At 49.4% G+C, this 19,537-nt stretch overlaps 1 protein-coding gene across 2 annotated transcripts; it reads right to left on the reverse strand.

Annotated features, from left to right (window-relative positions):
- Positions 1-556: 556 nt before the first annotated feature.
- On the reverse strand, positions 557-14,513 carry LOC135896619 (retinol dehydrogenase 12-like). Of its 2 annotated transcripts, XM_065425094.1 has the most exons (5): positions 14,023-14,501; positions 13,582-13,920; positions 10,768-10,956; positions 2,676-2,788; positions 557-1,727 (listed from the first exon to the last, which is right to left on the reverse strand). In XM_065425094.1, exons 1-5 carry the CDS (start codon positions 14,306-14,308, stop codon positions 1,530-1,532), a joined length of 1,125 nt encoding a protein of 374 aa, XP_065281166.1. In that variant the 5' UTR covers positions 14,309-14,501; the 3' UTR covers positions 557-1,529. The 2 variants fall into 2 exon arrangements, with proteins under 2 accessions (XP_065281166.1, XP_065281167.1); XM_065425095.1 differs by lacking the exon at positions 10,768-10,956 and having other exon boundaries at positions 14,023-14,513.
- Between the last annotated feature and the right edge of the window lie 5,024 nt (positions 14,514-19,537).

Consider the following 19,537-nt stretch of genomic DNA (forward strand, 5'->3'; position numbering starts at 1 on the left):
CAATACGGTTGCTATGGTCTCCACACTTCAACAAGCAACACGACGTTCTGCACTGCAAGTTCATTGCCACTTGTGTGCTTCGTCGAAAGGTAAATCATTAGTGATAAAGTGAGATCTATGAAACACAGGTTGGCAGGTATATCCTGCTTTGTTTTCTATACGATTATATTTCCACGCGATGGCGACTTCTGAACCGAGTGCGAAAGAAGCGCCGGAAATCTAAGATGAATGTTTCCATTATGCAGAGCAGCGTGTGTTTGACAAAACATTTCACCATTTCGCTTCTTTTACAGTTCCTTTGCCTGATGGCCAGGGAAGCAGTTCATCTAACAATAATGCCAGAAACGCTAACTGGCCCTCAAAAGATCACTAAGAGTTAGCTACGGCGCCCCAAAAGGCATATTTGTCGCTAAAGTGACTAAAGACCGGTTAAGTAAATAATACTTTGACACAGCTACCTTTGACTGCACTGCCACCAGGGTCAGCCCGCGTTACAGGCCATACAAACTCCACAAATCGCAGACGCCATTCCACAACAATAATCGAGTTTTTCATGTTCATTCCTGGCCACGAATAGGCCACATATATTATGAAAACACTATGACGTGGTATTTCAATTAAAATGTAATCACAATAGCAATGCACAAGTCATTTTGTTTCTTGAACTGTCCATTGCTGCAACTTAGCACCGGGGTGTCAAAAATGTTACCACACCGTCCTAACCATTAAGTTTCTCGCGCCTAAATAAGTATTATCAGGTACGAAGTTCAACATATCAAAAATGGTACGTTGGGCTCTGGTGGATTAAACTTCTTGCGAGGAAACATCGTGCACAGGGTTCGGAATCGGCCCACCAATTCACCGCCCTCGATTACGCGGTCTCCAGAATTGGCACAGTTCACTCGGCGAGAGACGGTACTCCAAAACCGGAGGAAGTGGCGAATAGCGCTCTCACTCGACGTCCAAAATGGCGCCTTACAAGCCTTCCTACATAGTCCGCCCAACTCCGGTCTACAGACTTCGCGTCCGAACACCACACTGAATGTAACCGCGCACCACGGGTACAGGCCTGCTGTACACGTGGGCTTAGAAAAGGTGTCCGGGGTGCGTGGAGCACACTGCAGGGAGGCATGGCCTCTCAGGCGGTGCAGTACAGAATGAGCGATGATGATAGTGATCTAAGGAAAGGAAGGACGCTTGGTTCTGCAACCCGTCACGCAGCACGGCGAAGCGTCATCAGGGGAGAGGGAATGGGTAGTGAAAGATGATAGAGAAAGAGGGAGGATGTGGCCTAATAGACTCCACTATGCGCGACAGGTGGCAGTCCTCTGTAAAGTTGCCAGCGTTGTAGCGGGCGCTTGTAGGGTGTCTATTCCCGTGGAACTTATCAACTCCAGCAGGCTTCGCAGCGCAGGGAGCTGTGGACACACTGTGAACAGCAGGTCAGTCTCTGTGGCCGCTGGAAGGCCGTGGCGTCTGTAGGTGTTGATCACTGCGACCGTTCGAGACAGGGCTGCAGAGGCGACGAGTCATCGACTGCCTTCTCCCACCGGCGGCAGCGTCGGAAAGCTGAGCTCGCTGAGCGCCCACAGGCGGCCGGCGTCACGCTCGTCGTCGGCGCAGCGGGCGGCTGGCCACCGGGCACGACAATCGGACAGGTACCAGCCGCTGCGTGGGTTCGCCGCCACGACCGCGTGCACAGTCGTCTCGCAGGCCTCGCGCACCGTCTGCGATATTGTCACGTCGTACATATCGATGGTGAAGCACGAAAAAGCGTATACAGCTTCGCTTACATGAACTCGACGCGAGCGGGTCGAGTCAGAAGTCGAGTGGACCCATGCCCGATATGACCGCGTCTTGCCAAGCGAGTTGGGCGAGTCAACTCACCCCTTGCAGGCGGGTTCACCGAACTCGCATCGAAGCTCACTCGGTCCAACTTGGCATATAAGAATAATACCTTGATTTGGGCGAGTTGGTGCATCTTGACAGTTTTCATGAAAAAGCGCTAAAGACGAAGTCGAAGACAAAGAAACACATACGACGTATGTGTTTGTACGAGTTTCCTCGTCTTCGTCTTTAGCGCTTTTTTATGAAGACTGTCGGTATACAGCGTTTATATGAACATGACGACCACTTTTTCCTGCTCGATAAGCCGACTCGACTGGCCTTTGTCGGGTTCTTGTAAACGTAGCTGTTGAAAAAACTGAGTTCATAATCTAACTCTCAAGTGGGCAAACGTTTGTCGAGAAAAGCAAGCACTCGGAAGACGGCAACGATAACGGCGAGCACAGTCGTATGTCCTCGAATACGATTTCATAGGTCACGTGTGCGTCTGGTTCAGAGTAATCGCTGGTAATCGCGTACATGCGAGAGCCCACAACGTCGACTGTGACAGCGCTAGCCCTTTTGAGACGCTGTGTTAAGTTATACACCACACACACAGTTTTCGGCATCGATCAACTGGGTTCTTTCGGTATAGATTCGCGACAACATTAAAGAAATTTCGAATGCAGTATATGCACGTTTTGCGCTAAGCGGCAGATCGACACAAATGATAGCCTAGTAAAAAGAAACCGTCGCCGCAAACGAAGCAAAACAATGCACGTGTGATAATCTGCATAGCCCGGTCGCGTAACCATGCATGCATACATGTATACTGCACCAGAGATACGCACCTTGCCTCCGAATAAGGTGGACAGCAAGCCGAACCAGGGTTCTCCCACACGCGTTAGGCCTCGGGCGACGGGTGTGTCCACCACACCGGGATGTACTGCGGACACGCTCACGCCTGCATGCCGGAATGTCGCAGCGTTATAACGATAACATTCAAACCATGGAGGAAGGAAACAAATTAGCATTACTTCATGCAGCCAGCCTTGCCAGCCTCCGCAAGCCTACTCTCCGTGAAGCCATCCCATTCGCTTTCTCTCTCTCAAAAAGTCGACCCCGCGTGACCCTGCGTCCTCTATTGAGACCCAGTTAACGCGCTACACTTAGCCCCATCTTTCACTCCCCAATCAAGAATCTCTCTCTCTCTCTCTCGGCGGACCAGAATAATGCCAATCACTCTGTGCACATTTTACACCGCAGCTCCTGGGTTGAGCGTCGGCGTCGGCATAACCGCGCGAACGCTCGCGTGCACCTCCTCGCGCGTTTGCCGACTTCTTCCACAGCTGTTTAAATGCCAAAGACATCCTCGTTCATCAGCGTGGAGTCCGAAGAAAATACCCGCCGCCTCACCCACAACTTAACGGGGAAGAGGCCGCCGATTGGCGTAAAATACAGACCGGGGTGTTCCCCCATTTAAAATTGCTAAACGCCATGTATCCCACTCGTTATAGGGCCAACTGTCCTTGGTGCGGTGGCATACCTACCCTAATGCACATAACCTGGGAGTGCACTAAGCACCCTCATAGGCCAAACACCAGTAGGAGAATGGAGCAGTGGGAGGCACAGCTCGCCCGCTCCGACCTGGCAGGACAAAAGTCCTTAATTAGCCAGGTCAGGCAGGCGGCAGAGACCAGTGGGGCCGTGGACTGAGAGGCTCCGACCACCCCTCCTTCAAATCTTTACAATTACAATAAAGTTTATCTCTCTCCACAGCTGACTCCGATGTCGTTCATAATACCAGCGTTGCCATACTGCCCCTCGCGCTCGTGCCACTGCTGCTCGCGCCTTCGTCGTCTTCTTCCACAGCTAGTTCCGATCATGGAGTTTCTATGGTTCCGATGCCACCCATCAAGCCAGTACTGCTCGCGCGTTCATCGTCGTCGTCTTCCACAGCTGGCTCCGAAGTCGCTCATCAAGCCAGCGTTCCCATATTGCCCCTCGCGCCTTCGTCATCGTCTTCGTCCACAGCTTCCCCTAGTGCCGCTCATCAAGCCAGCGTTTCCATACTGCTCCTCGCGCTCGTGCCACTGCTCGCCCGTTCGTCGTCGTCTTCTTCCCCAGCTCCATGGCTCCGAAGTCGCTCATCAAGCCAGCGTTCCCATATTGCCCCTCGCGCCTTCGTCGTCGTCTTCTTCCACAGCTGGCTCCAGTGCCGCTCATCAAGCCAGCGTTACCATACGGCCCCTCGCGCTCGTGCCACTGCTCGCGCGTTCGTCGTCGTCGTCTTCCACAGCTGGCTCCGAAGTCGCTCATCAAGCCAGCGTTACCATACTGCCCCTCGCGCCTTTGTCGTCGTCTTCTTCCACAGCTGGCTCCAGTGCCGCTCATCAAGCCAGCGTTACCATACTGCCCCTCGCGCTCGTGCCACTGCTCGCGCGTTCGTCGTCGTCGTCTTCCACAGCTGGCTCCGAAGTCGCTCATCAAGCCAGCGTTCCCATATTGCCCCTCGCGCCTTCGTCGTCGTCTTCTTGCACCGCTGGCTCCAGTGCCGCTCATCAAGCCAGCGTTACCATACTGCCCCTCGCGCTCGTGCCACTGCTCGCGCGTTCGTCGTCGTCGTCTTCCACAGCTGGCTCCGAAGTCGCTCATCAAGCCAGCGTTACCATACTGCCCCTCGCGCCTTCGTCGTCGTCTTCTTCCACAGCTGGCTCCAGTGCCGCTCATCAAGCCAGCGTTACCATACTGCCCCTCGCGCTCGTGCCACTGCTCGCGCGTTCGTCGTCGTCGTCTTCCACAGCTGGCTCCGAAGTCGCTCATCAAGCCAGCGTTACCATACTGCCCCTCGCGCCTTTGTCGTCGTCTTCTTCCACAGCTGGCTCCAGTGCCGCTCATCAAGCCAGCGTTACCATACGGCCCCTCGCGCTCGTGCCACTGCTCGCGCGTTCGTCGTCGTCGTCTTCCACAGCTGGCTCCGAAGTCGCTCATCAAGCCAGCGTTACCATACTGCCCCTCGCGCCTTTGTCGTCGTCTTCTTCCACAGCTGGCTCCAGTGCCGCTCATCAAGCCAGCGTTACCACACTGCCCCTCGCGCTCGTGCCACTGCTCGCGCGTTCGTCGTCGTCGTCTTCCACAGCTGGCTCCGAAGTCGCTCATCAAGCCAGCGTTACCATACTGCCCCTCGCGCCTTTGTCGTCATCTTCTTCCACAGCTGGCTCCAGTGCCGCTCATCAAGCCAGCGTTACCATACTGCCCCTCGCGCTCGTGCCACTGCTCGCGCGTTCGTCGTCGTCGTCTTCCACAGCTGGCTCCGAAGTCGCTCATCAAGCCAGCGTTACCATACTGCCCCTCGCGCCTTTGTCGTCGTCTTCTTCCACAGCTGGCTCCAGTGCCGCTCATCAAGCCAGCGTTACCATACGGCCCCTCGCGCTCGTGCCACTGCTCGCGCGTTCGTCGTCGTCGTCTTCCACAGCTGGCTCCGAAGTCGCTCATCAAGCCAGCGTTACCATACTGCCCCTCGCGCCTTTGTCGTCGTCTTCTTCCACAGCTGGCTCCAGTGCCGCTCATCAAGCCAGCGTTACCATACTGCCCCTCGCGCTCGTGCCACTGCTCGCGCGTTCGTCGTCGTCGTCTTCCACAGCTGGCTCCGAAGTCGCTCATCAAGCCAGCGTTACCATACTGCCCCTCGCGCCTTCGTCGTCGTCTTCTTCCACAGCTGGCTCCAGTGCCGCTCATCAAGCCAGCGTTACCATACTGCCCCTCGCGCTCGTGCCACTGCTCGCCCGTTCGTCGTCGTCGTCTTCCACAGCTGGCTCCGAAGTCGCTCATCAAGCCAGCGTTCCCATATTGCCCCTCGCGCCTTCGTCGTCGTCTTCTTGCACAACTGGCTCCAGTGCCGCTCATCAAGCCAGCGTTACCATACTGCCCCTCGCGCTCGTGCCACTGCTCGCGCGTTCGTCGTCGTCGTCTTCCACAGCTGGCTCCGAAGTCGCTCATCAAGCCAGCGTTCCCATATTGCCATAGAGTTTCTCACTATAACACCTAGAGGGTAATCTGGCGCCACCGTCTATGGAAGTTTCTTAAGGGGGCACCGTGCCGTCATGGGAATGACGGTATATGTGTCTGCGAGGCTCGAGTTGGCTGGTGTTGTAGGAGGCTTCGTCTAAAACGTGGATATGGCTACGCAAATAACGCGTTCTCAAAGTAAAATCTTCATAAAATGATTCCATTCACGCATATTACTCTCTACTCACCCACGATGCATGACCAAGGGAAGAAAAGCAAGAAAAGACGACCAACTGTTTCAAAGCGAGCGCGAACCTTGTCGTCTGTCCTCCAACTTTAGCGGCCCGCTGATACTTTTTACGTGACATATAACCGTACACACAATAACAAGTTCTCATTGTTAAACAAAACATGTTTTCGCGTAATAATAAAGTTAAAACAACTTTTCACGTGCTGTTCTAGTAGAAAATGAATCATTGTGACAGACGGAACGGTACTTGCCAAGCGCGTCTTCAAGGTGTCCTGTCTCTACGAGAACGATGCCAATCCGAATCCACAATATACCGGCATTCCCATGCATACCACAGAGTAGCAGCGCCAGATTTCCCTCTAGGTAATGTAGTGAGAAACTCTATGCATATTGCCCCTCGCGCCTTCGTCGTCGTCTTCTTCCACAGCTGGCTCCAGTGCCGCTCATCAAGCCAGCGTTACCATACTGCCCCTCGCGCTCGTGCCACTGCTCGCGCGTTCGTCGTCGTCGTCTTCCACAGCTGGCTCCGAAGTCGCTCATCAAGCCAGCGTTACCATACTGCCCCTCGCGCCTTCGTCGTCGTCTTCTTCCACAGCTGGCTCCAGTGCCGCTCATCAAGCCAGCGTTACCATACTGCCCCTCGCGCTCGTGCCACTGCTCGCCCGTTCGTCGTCGTCGTCTTCCACAGCTGGCTCCGAAGTCGCTCATCAAGCCAGCGTTACCATACTGCCCCTCGCGCCTTTGTCGTCGTCTTCTTCCACAGCTGGCTCCGAAGTCGCTCATCAAGCCAGCGTTACCATACTGCCCCTTGCGCCTTCGTCGTCGTCTTCTTCCACAGCTGGCTCCAGTGCCGCTCATCAAGCCAGCGTTCCCATACTGCCCCTCGCGCTCGTGCCACTGCTCGCGCGTTCGTCGTCTTCTTCCACAGCTGGCTCCGCGATCCCTCTTAAGCTTAACGGAATTTTTTTAATCCCCCTATTGCAAATAACAATATTCAATTTCTTTTTTTAAGAAATCGCTAAATAACTTAATTATTAATTGCAGGGCACTTATTGGAGTTTACGAATCGTAGCCGGTGAGTTTGCAAGGCGTGTACAATACGAATGAATTTCTAGAATATGACACCAATTTGGAGATATGCGCAATCAAACCTGCCCTAAAAATGCACTGAACCACTATTTTTAACAAAACTCGTACGGTACAAAGTAACGGTACGCCCACGTACTTCGCACTACAGTTTGGGAAATGATAATAATTATATATATATATATATATATATATATATATATATATATATATATATGTATATACACACACACACTGCCAAACGTCTCAGCAAATCTTGATTCTTGCTCTGTGATCTCGACGCAAGAGGTCACGCGTTGGGCCAACACTGAGCTAAGGGCTGGTTTCCCGGAGCGTTCGCTTGCAAAGGCTGGTTGCATTACGTAATGCCCTCTCTCCTGTTTTCCTTCCTCCATGGTCACTCGGAAGAATTCCCTATGCTTTCTCGGCGGCCACGTGAAAGTGGCGCGGGGCCCGGCATCGGCGTTGGTCACCGCGAACTGCGAGCGACCGTTTCCGCGTGAAGCCAATGCGGTGTGCAGCAGCATTGAGGAGGAGGATAAAAACATAGAGCATAGTTAATTTTTCCCGCAGTAACGCCCGGGACCGCTGCAGTGCCGCGGCACGCGGACGCGTAATCATGCGGCTACTTTCATATGTCGCGCGTTTTCCTTATAACGCGAAAAAAAAAGAAAATTACGCGAGACATAGCAGACTGAAACCAAATGAACACGGCGTTTTGAAAGACAGTTATTACTTTTCTATCGAAATTCGCACCCTCAATTCATTAATTAAACAGTTTGTTCATTAACCTAATTGTCGATAGTTCGATAATGACGGAAAAAATCCTCCTGGTACGGTACTTCATTGCGGACAGAATACCACTAGTTGAGTCGATCTCGTACATTCTATATTTCACTTTTAAGAGCGTGGCTAACGTTAGCTGAGACACCCCGTATATTCAGATAATCCTGTCTGAATATGTATGCTCACACGCGCCACGCGCGAACTTCGCGGCGGTGCCACCAGATGGCGCAGCATGCCCCCCTGGGAGGCGCGAGAAACGAAGCGTTTCGGCGTTCGCAATGCGGTGTGTGTCATAGAGTTTCCCACAAAATTACTAGAGGGAACTCTGGCGCTAGTGTCTACGTGAGCTACAATGAGAGCGATTGTCCCAGCATGGGAATTATGGGAAGTACATGGATTTGCCTAAACTTCGTCCTTTTGGCTTCAAAGGGCTTTCTGACTTTGTAAACTCGTCATTTTCAACAATTTATTGCGTAATAAATAATTCAATAAACATCATTAAAAGTGCCCGACGGCAGGATTCGAACACAGGGACTCTAGTACAGAAGCCTGATATTGAAACCATTAAGCCACGGATGCACGTATCGACAAGCGAATGAAACGCACTTATGAACTTCTCGCGGGCATGCCAGTGCTTTGAGACGCTAGAGACGCTTGGCGCGTTTCGATTTGGGCACATAGACAAGCTATGGGGAACCAGCGCTGGAGTTTTCACGGCGCCTGCAGCGCCGCCCTGGCGGTCAGAACGTGCACAATGCAGCCTCCCCCGCGGACGAAAATTGCGTTGCGTGCCCTTAAAGTCAAAGGAAAACAAAAGGGCGCCGACGATACTGTTGCGTATACAAGTGCCACAACTAAGTCGGGATGAGGGAGGATGTATCCTTCTGCGTCTTTCCATCTAAACCCTACGAACAAGAACGGAGGCGGCGTTGGATCCAAGCAGTCAGGCGAGCGGAGTAAGCTCCCGTCTTGTCGCCCTGTCAAGCGGTGTCGGGCTGGTTCCTAAATCAAATTTCGCGTGTATCCTTGGTTTATTCGATAGTGAAGACGGTCAGCCATGGCAGACAGTACCAAACAGCAGAATCTGCAGTCGGTATTTCGTCGGAAACAAAATGAGCAATAGCATGCACCATCCGGCATATGTACCATTTTTCTTTCGCGATGCCACCGCCAAACCCCTTTCAACGCCACCGCACCAAGTGAACGATACGAAAGGTAAAAATTATCCATTCATTGCCAAGAATTATGTGGGAGGGAAGCTGCCTTGTAATACGAGTTGTATGCGCATAGTGCCGGCGCACGCGCGACTAAGCCACCTATGTGTTTATAAAAATGCGCATGCGGATGAGGACTCGGCGCTGAGATGCATCCGGCAAATTTATGTAATTAGTGCTAAATGTAGCCAGGATTGTTACGGATCAAGCAGGGGAGCACTCAAACCTTTGCTTGCGCGAGTCAGCTGATGCGATAAAGCTTTCTTCTCCATTGATTGCTGTGGCGAAGTAACATCAGAATTTTTTATGTCTAGCCAGAGAAATATGGAATATCTTCGGGCCAACTAATACTTACGAAACCATAGCGCAGCACGACCGGAGCCATAACTGCTAGATTTGCGAGGCAGGCAGCCACGCAAGCATGGCATCGATACACGACGCAACCGTTAAAGAAACACACGTGCTCGCCGCGACGCACTGTGAAAAATATATAAAGCTTAAAAAGCTTCTTTCGTCATTTCTTCACTTGATGGCGCTAGCTTCTTCACAAAAACTGTCCACTTGAAGCGGCGCGAAAACGGAAACATACGAACTATAATACGGCTGCGTATGTGTGTGTGTCGTCTGGTTGTGTGGCTGGAATATGCCGCGTTTCGTCGCCAGGGCGGCGTGCAACGCACTCTTTTCGACGCGCCGCCTATCCAGCGCTGGTTCCCCATTGCAGTGGCACGAGCGCGAGGAGCAGTATGGAAACGCTGGCTTGATGAGCGGCACTAGGGGAAGCTGTGGACGAAGACGATGACGAAGGCGCGAGGGGCAATATGGGAACGCTGGCTTGATGAGCGACTTCGGAGCCAGCTGGGAAAGAAGACGACGACGAACGCGCGAGCAGTGGCACGAGCGCGAGGGGCAGTATGGGAACGCTGGCTTGATGAGCGGCACTGGAGCCAGCTGTGGAAGAAGACGACGACGAAGGCGCGAGGGGCAGTATGGTAACGCTGGCTTGATGAGCGACTTCAGAGCCAGCTGGGAAAGAAGACGACGACGAACGCGCGAGCAGTGGCACGAGCGCGAGGGGCAGTATGGTAACGCTGGCTTGATGAGCGGCACTGGAGCCAGCTGTGGAAGAAGACGACGACGAAGGCGCGAGGGGCAATATGGGAACGCTGGCTTGATGAGCGACTTCGGAGCCATGGAGCTGGGGAAGAAGACGACGACGAACGGGCGAGACAAGAATAGCAATTGTACGCGTTCCCGGCGTCTTCTGCACTTCGAAGAATATAGATTGCGCTGAAATATACGACAATAAGATTTATGTAGCGTAATATACAAAGTCACAAGAACGTCTGAATCTATAAGCACGAAGATCAGACAAATCCATGTACTTCCCATCATTCCCATGGTAGGACAACGACTGCAGCGCCAGAGTGCCCTCTAGTAATTTTGTAGGAAACTCTATGGTGTGTGTCGCTTCAATATAGGGTTTCAAAGCCATGATCGCGTTAGCGTCGGCATTCACATCGCGAGGCGGGTTCTGCCGGAATTTCTTTTTCTCTCCCTCCGTAATACAAACAAAGCAAAAGCAGCGTATATATCTACCGCTTCCGTGCAGACGTCGGGCCAGCTCGGCGGTGAAGAGGAGCATGGCTCGCTTGGTGTTGCAGTAAGCGCGGCCGGCTGCCCAGGTACCACGCAGGCCCTGCACGTCGTCCCAGTCGATGCGCGCCATCTGCTGCGCCACTGACGTCAGGTTGACGACGCGAGAGGGCGCGCAATCCCGTAGCGTCGCTGCACCGCATAGTTTGTAAAAACTATAGTATTCCACTGTAATGCAGTGATTTGGGCTTGTTGGTAATTACATCGGTATGGCTCGAAATAAAGATTGTTGCAAGTTTGCGCCTGTGTGTGTCACGTTCTTGCTTCGTCCTTGTCTTTTCACGCGCTATAAGCCTCACGATAGTGTCGTACGGCAACTGCGATCAAGAAACATTTCGTACTAATTCCAACCTGTCGATGTAGCTCTTTTACTTTGTTTCTCTTACCGGGGGTCGCATGAAGCGGACCGCGTTGTCGAGGTTGATCGGAAGGGCGATTTTCGGAGTTTATTATTGAAAAAAAGTACACACAGGAAGCTTGATTGCGGCATTCTTTTGATATGAGCGGAAATTTGAAGTGTTTTGGCTATTTTACCGTCGTTGCACAAAAAAGTGGTTGTGTTTTCAGTGCCCTTCTCGACTGACAGCTTCCCGACGATGCGCGAAAAGTGCACAATCGGCTTGCATATAGAAAAGCTTCAACGAGCCTGGACAAAGGAGACAACAGACGCTGCAGCAATAAATGTATATATATATATAATTAAGCGTCACGTGTTGCTCCCTGTCAAGCGGTCTTCTTATTCTTTCGAACAACAAGCTTCAGATTTTCGGTGATTCACCGGATTAATCAGATCGAATGATTATGTTCCGTGCCTTACGTACACGAGCTTGTAGCCGACTGCTTATACCATACCACAGAAAATAAAAGTAGCAGGTTTATTAGGGCGTTCGTTATCTTTCAACAAAGAAGACATTGTCATGCACCTACAGCCTAAAACATTTTCTTTATGCACTAGACGAGCGCGGTGCAGATTCCTCGTTCTTGTCAGTGACAACTCTTGCCTGGTTCAACCACCCAGAAGTAGCCGAAAGAAGTTATCAGCAATCAAATGTGCTGACGGCCTGCCGTGAAAGTTTATAGACATTCATGAGCAACTGAGAAGGGGGCAATAGAAGTAACTTGACATGTGTCAGAAACCGTTACTTAGCCACAACGGCCCAAATAGGAAAACATACTTTATGATCGTGACATCACACCGACGTAACGCGCTGATGTATCGGAGGGAAACGGAAAAACTTCGACTTTCATTTTCTCTTCTGATAATCAACCTATACTACCGTGACACTAACGAAAATGCAATCTTGAAAGAATACTTTATCAACCTACACTGACTTTCTTTTTTTTTTCTCTCTCTCTCTGTTTAGTGTCGCTTTACAAAGGCTCTGTTCAGATCGATAAAAGCGTCAGTGGTCGCGTAGTTTCTGCGCCTTCTTGTCTTTGTCCTCTGCGCTGTAATGTAGAACAATACTTTCAGTATGAACTTCTTTTTTCTCGCGGCGACTTCAACAAAAAAAAATTTAATTATGGGGTTTCACGTGCCAAAACCACTTTCTGATTATGAGTCACGCCGTAGCGGAGGACTCCAGAAATTTCGACCACTCGGGGTTCTTTAAGGTGCACCTAAATCTAAGTACGCGGGTGATCTCGCATTTCGCCCCCCATCGAAAATGCGGCCGCCGCGGGGCGACTTCAAAAGCTCACGAGGGTTGCAATGTGGGCTTGTTGGTAATGCATCTTCAAGGGGAGTATGGTAGCGCGATTCAAAGACGGGACAAGAGAAGACACAAAGGGACACACACAGCGCTAACTTCCAACACTGTTTATTGTCGAAAACCAGGTCGTACTTATACACTCAGACAACATGAGTCACAGCCACGTGAACAGATTAACAATCAGAGCGGTACATTTTGTGATATGTTAGGCCATGCGCAAAAATTTCAGTTCTTTTTCAGAGAGAGCCAATGATGGTTTGCTGATACATGTATCCCCTAGGGCATCAATCTGCTCGGCTTCTATTATAAGTCTAGTGAGTTCGCACTTGTTTCTACCGGTAATGGTTGTTGATTCGAAGAGAGGGGAGCACTTATGTTGCTTACAATGAAGGGAGAGAAACCCATCTGATACAAATTTGTCGACTTTATTTTTGTGTTCGCGCAGTCTATCATTTATGCATCTGCCCGACTGTCCGACGTAATACTTCCCACACGATAAGGGTATACGATAAATAATTGAAGTCTTGCATTCTCTGAACTTCTTCCTGTGTTTAACTTGGCAGCTAGGGGCACTTTCTTTCTTTTCTGGTCTTGTTTTGCTGCACAGGCTGATTAGTTTGTTGGGCGCAGAAAAAACCACATCAGTGTTTCCTCGGCGGGCAATTTTCTTTAGGTTGTGCGACAACCGGTGGATATAAGGTATCACTGTTGGTCTTTTTTTCTCTCGGTTCCTATCTCTTTCCGCTCGTTCAGCAGTCCCTGATTGCTGCACTTGCCGAAGTATTCCCTCTGCAACTGCACAAAATGTACTCACAAAATGTACCGCTCTGATTGTTAATCTGTTCACGTGGCTGTGACTCATGTTGTCTGAGTGTATAAGTATGACCTGGTTTTCGACAATAAACAGTGTTGGAAGTTAGCGCTGTGTGTGTCCCTTTGTGTCTTCTCTTGTCCCGTCTTTGAATCGCGCTACCATACTCCCCTTGAAGATTCAAAAGCTCGACCTCCTTCACTCCGAGCGCACAAACATCGTTCAGGAGCTCACGCAGCAGCAGTCGCGTCAGCAGGTAGTGGCCCAGGTAGTTGGTGGCCCAGACAAGCTCGTGGCCCTCGGCCGTCAGTCGCCGGCGGTCGTAGGCGGCCGCGGTGGCCGCGTTGTTGACCAGCACGTGCACGCGCCCGCCCGTGAGGCGCAGCAGGCGATCGACGAAGGCGCGCACCGAGTCCGGACTCGACGTGTCCAGCGGCAGCCAGCTGACCGCCGAGCTGCGCGTCTCCGCGCACAGCCGCTCGACGGCGCGCCTGGCGCGCTCCTCGTTGCGACAGCCGAGCACGAGCCGAGCGCCGCGTAGGGCCAACTGGCGGGCCGTCTCGTAGCCGATACCTGCGTGTGCGTTTACGTGCGCGAGCGAGCGAAAGAACTAGCGTCACCCGAGCCGCCGCCGCCGACGACGACGATGACGCAAGGGGGAAGCCGCACGCTCACCGGTGTTGGCTCCCGTGATGACCACCGTTCGTCCGCTCAGGTCGGCCTTGCACCGGCAGACCCTCGTGGACAGCCTGTTGTAGGCGAACAGGGCGAGCAGGAGGGCAGCCGGTGCGAAACACGCCAGCAGCCACATCGTTTCTCCCGAGAGATAAGGAAGGACGTGCGGGGGAGCAAGCAGGCAGCAGCGACCCCCGCTGCAACGTGCTCGTCTGCTCAGCGAAGAGACAGGCAGCGGCCCTCTGCGGCGGTGTCGTGCAACCGAGGCATGTGCCGGCGCCTCCATCCACGTGCACGGCCTATTAGTAGAAAGCAGGCTTGCGCGTGTTTGAGAGCGCTTGCTCGGGCGCGTGCGGGTGGGCCGTTACACAAGCTATCTTTAGTCGAGGGCCAATGCTATCTGTTCGCGCTAAAGGACGGCAAAAGCATTGTGGTGCCTCTCTAAGGCGGTGCCATAGTTAGGGGGAAAAAAAGAAAGCCAACGTCGAGAAATATCTCGTCAGAAACCGCGGCAGTGGTGCAAACCGCCCGGGCCGGTATATCCATAGAATGGCCCGCTTCTTAATCTTTCTTGTTGGATAATATTTAAGAGACATTGGCGCCTTCAGGCGTCGCCGCCTGCTCTTTTTCGACATATAACGAATACATTAATTACACAGAATATTATAACAAGCCGGCACTGAACGACAGAAAGGTAACAAGAACGAAAAAGTCAGACTTGGAGTCAGGTGACATAAATGACCCGAAAAAGCAGAATGAAGGAAGCTCACAGCGGATATCACATAAAGCGCACTGGAACGTAAATTCAGCATACTTATGAATACACAAAAAATGCATCAAACATGAAGTCAGGTCACAGAAAAGTACATGAATTCGGGCACAGAGAGGAACATAAGATAAGATAAAATCAAACACACAGATCTTACATTGGATGGTCACTTCGTATCCTCAGCTTGCTGAGAAACCCACTAGCGACAACCTTCCATATATTATTCTAGCCGCGCTGTACTGTACAGGGTTCTTTCTTCAGCTGCACCAAATTAAACATAATAGTGCCTGTGGTAAATAGCGTAATTCTAACCATTGATCTAAATTACTTGATGAGGCGGCCATTACTTATACGAGAAATCTAAATCCTTAATGGTATCATTAAGCCAATTATGCTAATTACCTTCTTGATTAATTACTTCATGGCACATATTTCAATATACGAATTGCAGCTGGTGAGTGTTCAAGGGATATCGACTTGGAAAGGATTCCGAGGATGGCACTGGCTTCGTGATATGCGCCGTCAAAGTTGCGGTAAAAATACATTGTTGTTCCATTTACTTGTTGACGAAAACGGCTGTTTTGTACGTTGACGCACAAAAGTAACTGGAACGCCAATGCATTTCGTCGCACACTACGAAAATTAATATATCTCGAAACTGGTGGTGACCTGAAAATACGTTCCAACTGGATATGCTATCGGCTACAATTCGTTGATTGAAATATGTGCCATAATATAATTAATTATAACGTTAACTAGCATAACTATGTTAAATATACACTCAAGCATTTGATATCTCCTAGAAGTAACGGCTGCGTCATTGAGTAATTTAGATCCAGGGTTCGAATTGCGCTAACTGCCACAGACAATTTTTTTTTTAATTTGATGCAGCTTAAGAAAGAAACCTGCATGCCGGCTTCATACGTGGCGGCAGTTATAGCAGGAATAATGAACACAAGAGATTAAAAAGCGCAGGACATTCGCTTTCGTCTGGAACTGCATGAAACGTGTGCTATCAGTGTGGTTTCCTTCGATATTTATTTATTTTATTTATTTAATAAATATTGCACGTTGGCGATCCATGCAGGGTATGCCTAAAAATTGCAAAATGTAGGCGCAATCACGAAAAGTAATAACACGTTAAAGATGCAAGTAAAGCGACATGCTTTAATGCGCAGTCTACGCATTGCCAATTTTTAATGGTGTGTGGGAGAAAAGAGTATTTGAATGAGTCGGTTCTGCAAAATAGGGAGTTAGGGTATGCTGAGGGCGATGTCGAGCACATCAGGTTACAAGGGGCGCTGCGGCCTACGGATCTAGGGAGGACAGAGAGGGCTTTTAAGCAGCCGTTTTCGACTCCTCATGATGCTTCACTTAAGTCATGCTAGAGTGGTGAGTTGTAACGTTCTCCACTATTCATGAAGATATTGTAAAAAAAATCAGTACTCCTCGCTCTCGATGAGAACATGCTCCTCCTTTCAACTACGTCCTTAGCGTGGATGTGTCGCACGACGACATGGGCCATCTACCCCTTTTGACATGCCCGACCCCAAATATTACAGTACTTGGGTAAAGTAAGCGTATGCCAATATTTCTTGTCGTAAAGAAAATCACTTTTCATAGCCTGATCACAGAGATCAATGTTTTCATGGCAGAACACAGAGATCAATGTTTAAGATCATACGTGGTAGGTTGACATTGATGCTGCGTATTGGAATTTCGTCGAGCCGCGGTATATTCCAAATGCAAATACACTGATGCCTTTCTTCGTCTGTAACGGTGCATCGGTACAGAATAAATAGGTGTCAATTTTCACGACAGCTGACAGCATGAATGCTGTAATCACTCATACAGTTCTGCATTCATCCGAATAGTCGACACCCGAAACAAATATCTCGAAACGTAATCACTTCTGAGTAAAATTTGAAAAGGGATTGAAGGCAATGCTCGTATAATAATGTACAATAAATTGAACGAGGACATTAGTTAGCTCCACGTAGGTCCCGACGACACCGGGGGATTATTCTACGCGCTCCGATTAGCGCTTATAAACAAGGAGAAAAGTGGGAAATAGCAATTATCTTCAAAGCCCCTAATCAACCCACAAACTCTAAACTTTCACCACAAATTACCCTTAGCATAGTCCCTTCTTCTTACTCCTGTATTTCGCCCCACACACACACACATTACCATCAAGTTCGAACTCGGTGCAACGTTCAGTTTTCCTGCAACACAGCAAAATAATCAGTATATAGCAACTGTATAACGCTTTTGAGCACTCGAATTCATCCGCAGATTACCTAGAACATGCTTGTTCTTCCCTCCAAACGAAAGTAATCTCTTCCTGCGACAGACAAAAACATGTCCAGCAAATGAAAACACTGTGCCAAATTCAGTTTACCTAGAACACAGAAAAATAGTGTGTATGACGGCTCCATATAATTTTAGAGAGCTGAATTTCGTCCGCACATCACCCGTAACATGCTTGATATTCCCACCAAATGTAATTATTCTCTGCTTGGACAAACAAACATTTCCAGCAAATGAGAACTCTGTGTCACACTCAATTTCCCCAGGACAGAGGAATATTGTATACGACGGCTTAATGCTTTCGAGCACTGAACTTCATCCGCACACAAATTTCCAGCAAATGAGAACTCTGTTGATAGTCCAGCGTGTGTCGTCTCTTCCTGTCCGTGTCAGAACGTTCAGCTGGAAACAAATTCTGCTATGTACAGCTTATGAGCTCAGGTAAGCACTATTTTGGAGAATTCTGTGCCACACTCACTTTCCGCAGGACACAGAAATATTGTATACGACGGCTCCATAATACTTTCGAGCGCTGAACTCCGTCCGCACATCAGCCGTAACATGCTTGATATTCCTACCAAATGCAATTAACTTCTGCTGGGACACACAAAAATTTCCAGCAAATGAAAACTCTGTGCCACTCAATTTCGCCAGGACACAGGAAAATATTATGTATGAGGGCTCCTTAATACTTTTGAGCACTGGACTTCACCCGCACATCACACGTAACGTGCTTGATATTTCCACCAAATGTAATCAAGAAGAAGCTTTAGCTCGGGTGCTCCTATCTAAACACATGTAAAAGGACAATTCGTTTATCTCGGCAACCACTGCATTAAATGTGACGAGATTTGTTGCATTAAAAAATTCTAGCGACTGTGGGATTCAAATTTTTCATTTCGGTCGTCAACATTTTACTAAAAGTTTTCGAAAATCTAACCTCTCTAAAAAACGAAACTACCAAGTTTCTAACTTTACTACTAGCACACAAGAGTGATATCACAATTCTGTGAATTGCAACTAATAGTACATCTAAAGCGGAGAAAATTGATATGTTGCACATGAATTTCAAGAATTCAGCAATATGGACATACAGCTTTTGCAGAATCCTTGAACACAACGTAACAAATTCACGTAATATATAAACTGACAAAACCAATTTGCCCGCTTTGAATGACCTAATGGATGCCGTTTACAGAGCTTCCATATCTGTTCTTGATGGAGAGCTATTTATTTGCAAACTTCGTGCTTCTATCTTTCTTAACTTTCGAATATTTAAAAATTATTTCAACAAAATTCAGCCCCTATAACGAAATTACACTTGCAACAGTCACTATAATTTAACTTCCTCTCTCAAGTACAACAAATTTCATTAAGATCGGTCCAGGGGTAATCTCAGAGAAGCGTTTTTGCGTTTTACATGTATTTGAATAGGCCACAGTAGAGTTGGGCCCGAGCTAAAGCTTCCTCTTAATCTCTTCTGGGGCGCACGAACATTTCCAGCAAATTAGAACTCTGTACCACACTAAGTTTACCGAGGACACAGGAAAATATTGTGTCACGGCTCCATAATACTTTTGAGCACTGGATTTCGTCCGCACATCACAGGTAATATGCTTCATATTCTCACCAAATGTAATTAACCTCTGCTGGGACACACAAAGAGTGCCAGCAAATGAAACCTCGATGTCATATTCAGTTTTTACAAGACACAGGAAAATATTATGTACGAGGGCTGTCTAGTTAACGCTTTTGAGCGGTCGACTTCGTCCGCACATCACCAGTAAAATGCTCGCTATTCCTTGAAAATGTATACATTAATCTCTGCCAGAACGCGCACAAACATTTCCAGCAAGTGAAAACTCTGTGCCACACTCGATCAATCCACAGGACAAACAAAACTATTGTGTAAACGGCTCCACAATATGTTTGAGCACTGGACTTCGTCCACACATCACCCGTAACATGCTTGATATTCTCACCAAATGTAATTATTCTCTGCTGGGACACACAAACATTTCCAGCAAATGAAAACTCTGTACCACACTCAGCTTCACAAGGACACGGGAAAATATTGTGCATGCGGCTACATAATACTTTCGAGCCCTGAAATTCGTGCGCACATCACCTGCAACGTGATATTCCCACAAAATGTATTTAATATCTGCTGGGACGCAGAAACATTTCCAGCAAATGATAACTCTGTGCCGCTCAGTTCCCAGGACACAGGAAAATGTTGTGTATGGCGGCTCCATAATACTTTTGAGCACTCGACTTCGTCCGCACTTTCCTGTAACATGCTTGATTTTCCCACCAAATGTATCTCTGCTGGGACACAAAAACATTTCCATCGAATCAAATCTCTGTGGCATTCACTTTCCCCAGGACACAGGAAAATGTTGTGCCTGACGGCTCCATAATAGTTTTGAGCACTCG

Source organism: Dermacentor albipictus, chromosome 7 (genome assembly GCF_038994185.2).
Source record: "Dermacentor albipictus isolate Rhodes 1998 colony chromosome 7, USDA_Dalb.pri_finalv2, whole genome shotgun sequence".
NCBI classification, from domain to species: domain Eukaryota; kingdom Metazoa; phylum Arthropoda; class Arachnida; order Ixodida; family Ixodidae; genus Dermacentor; species Dermacentor albipictus.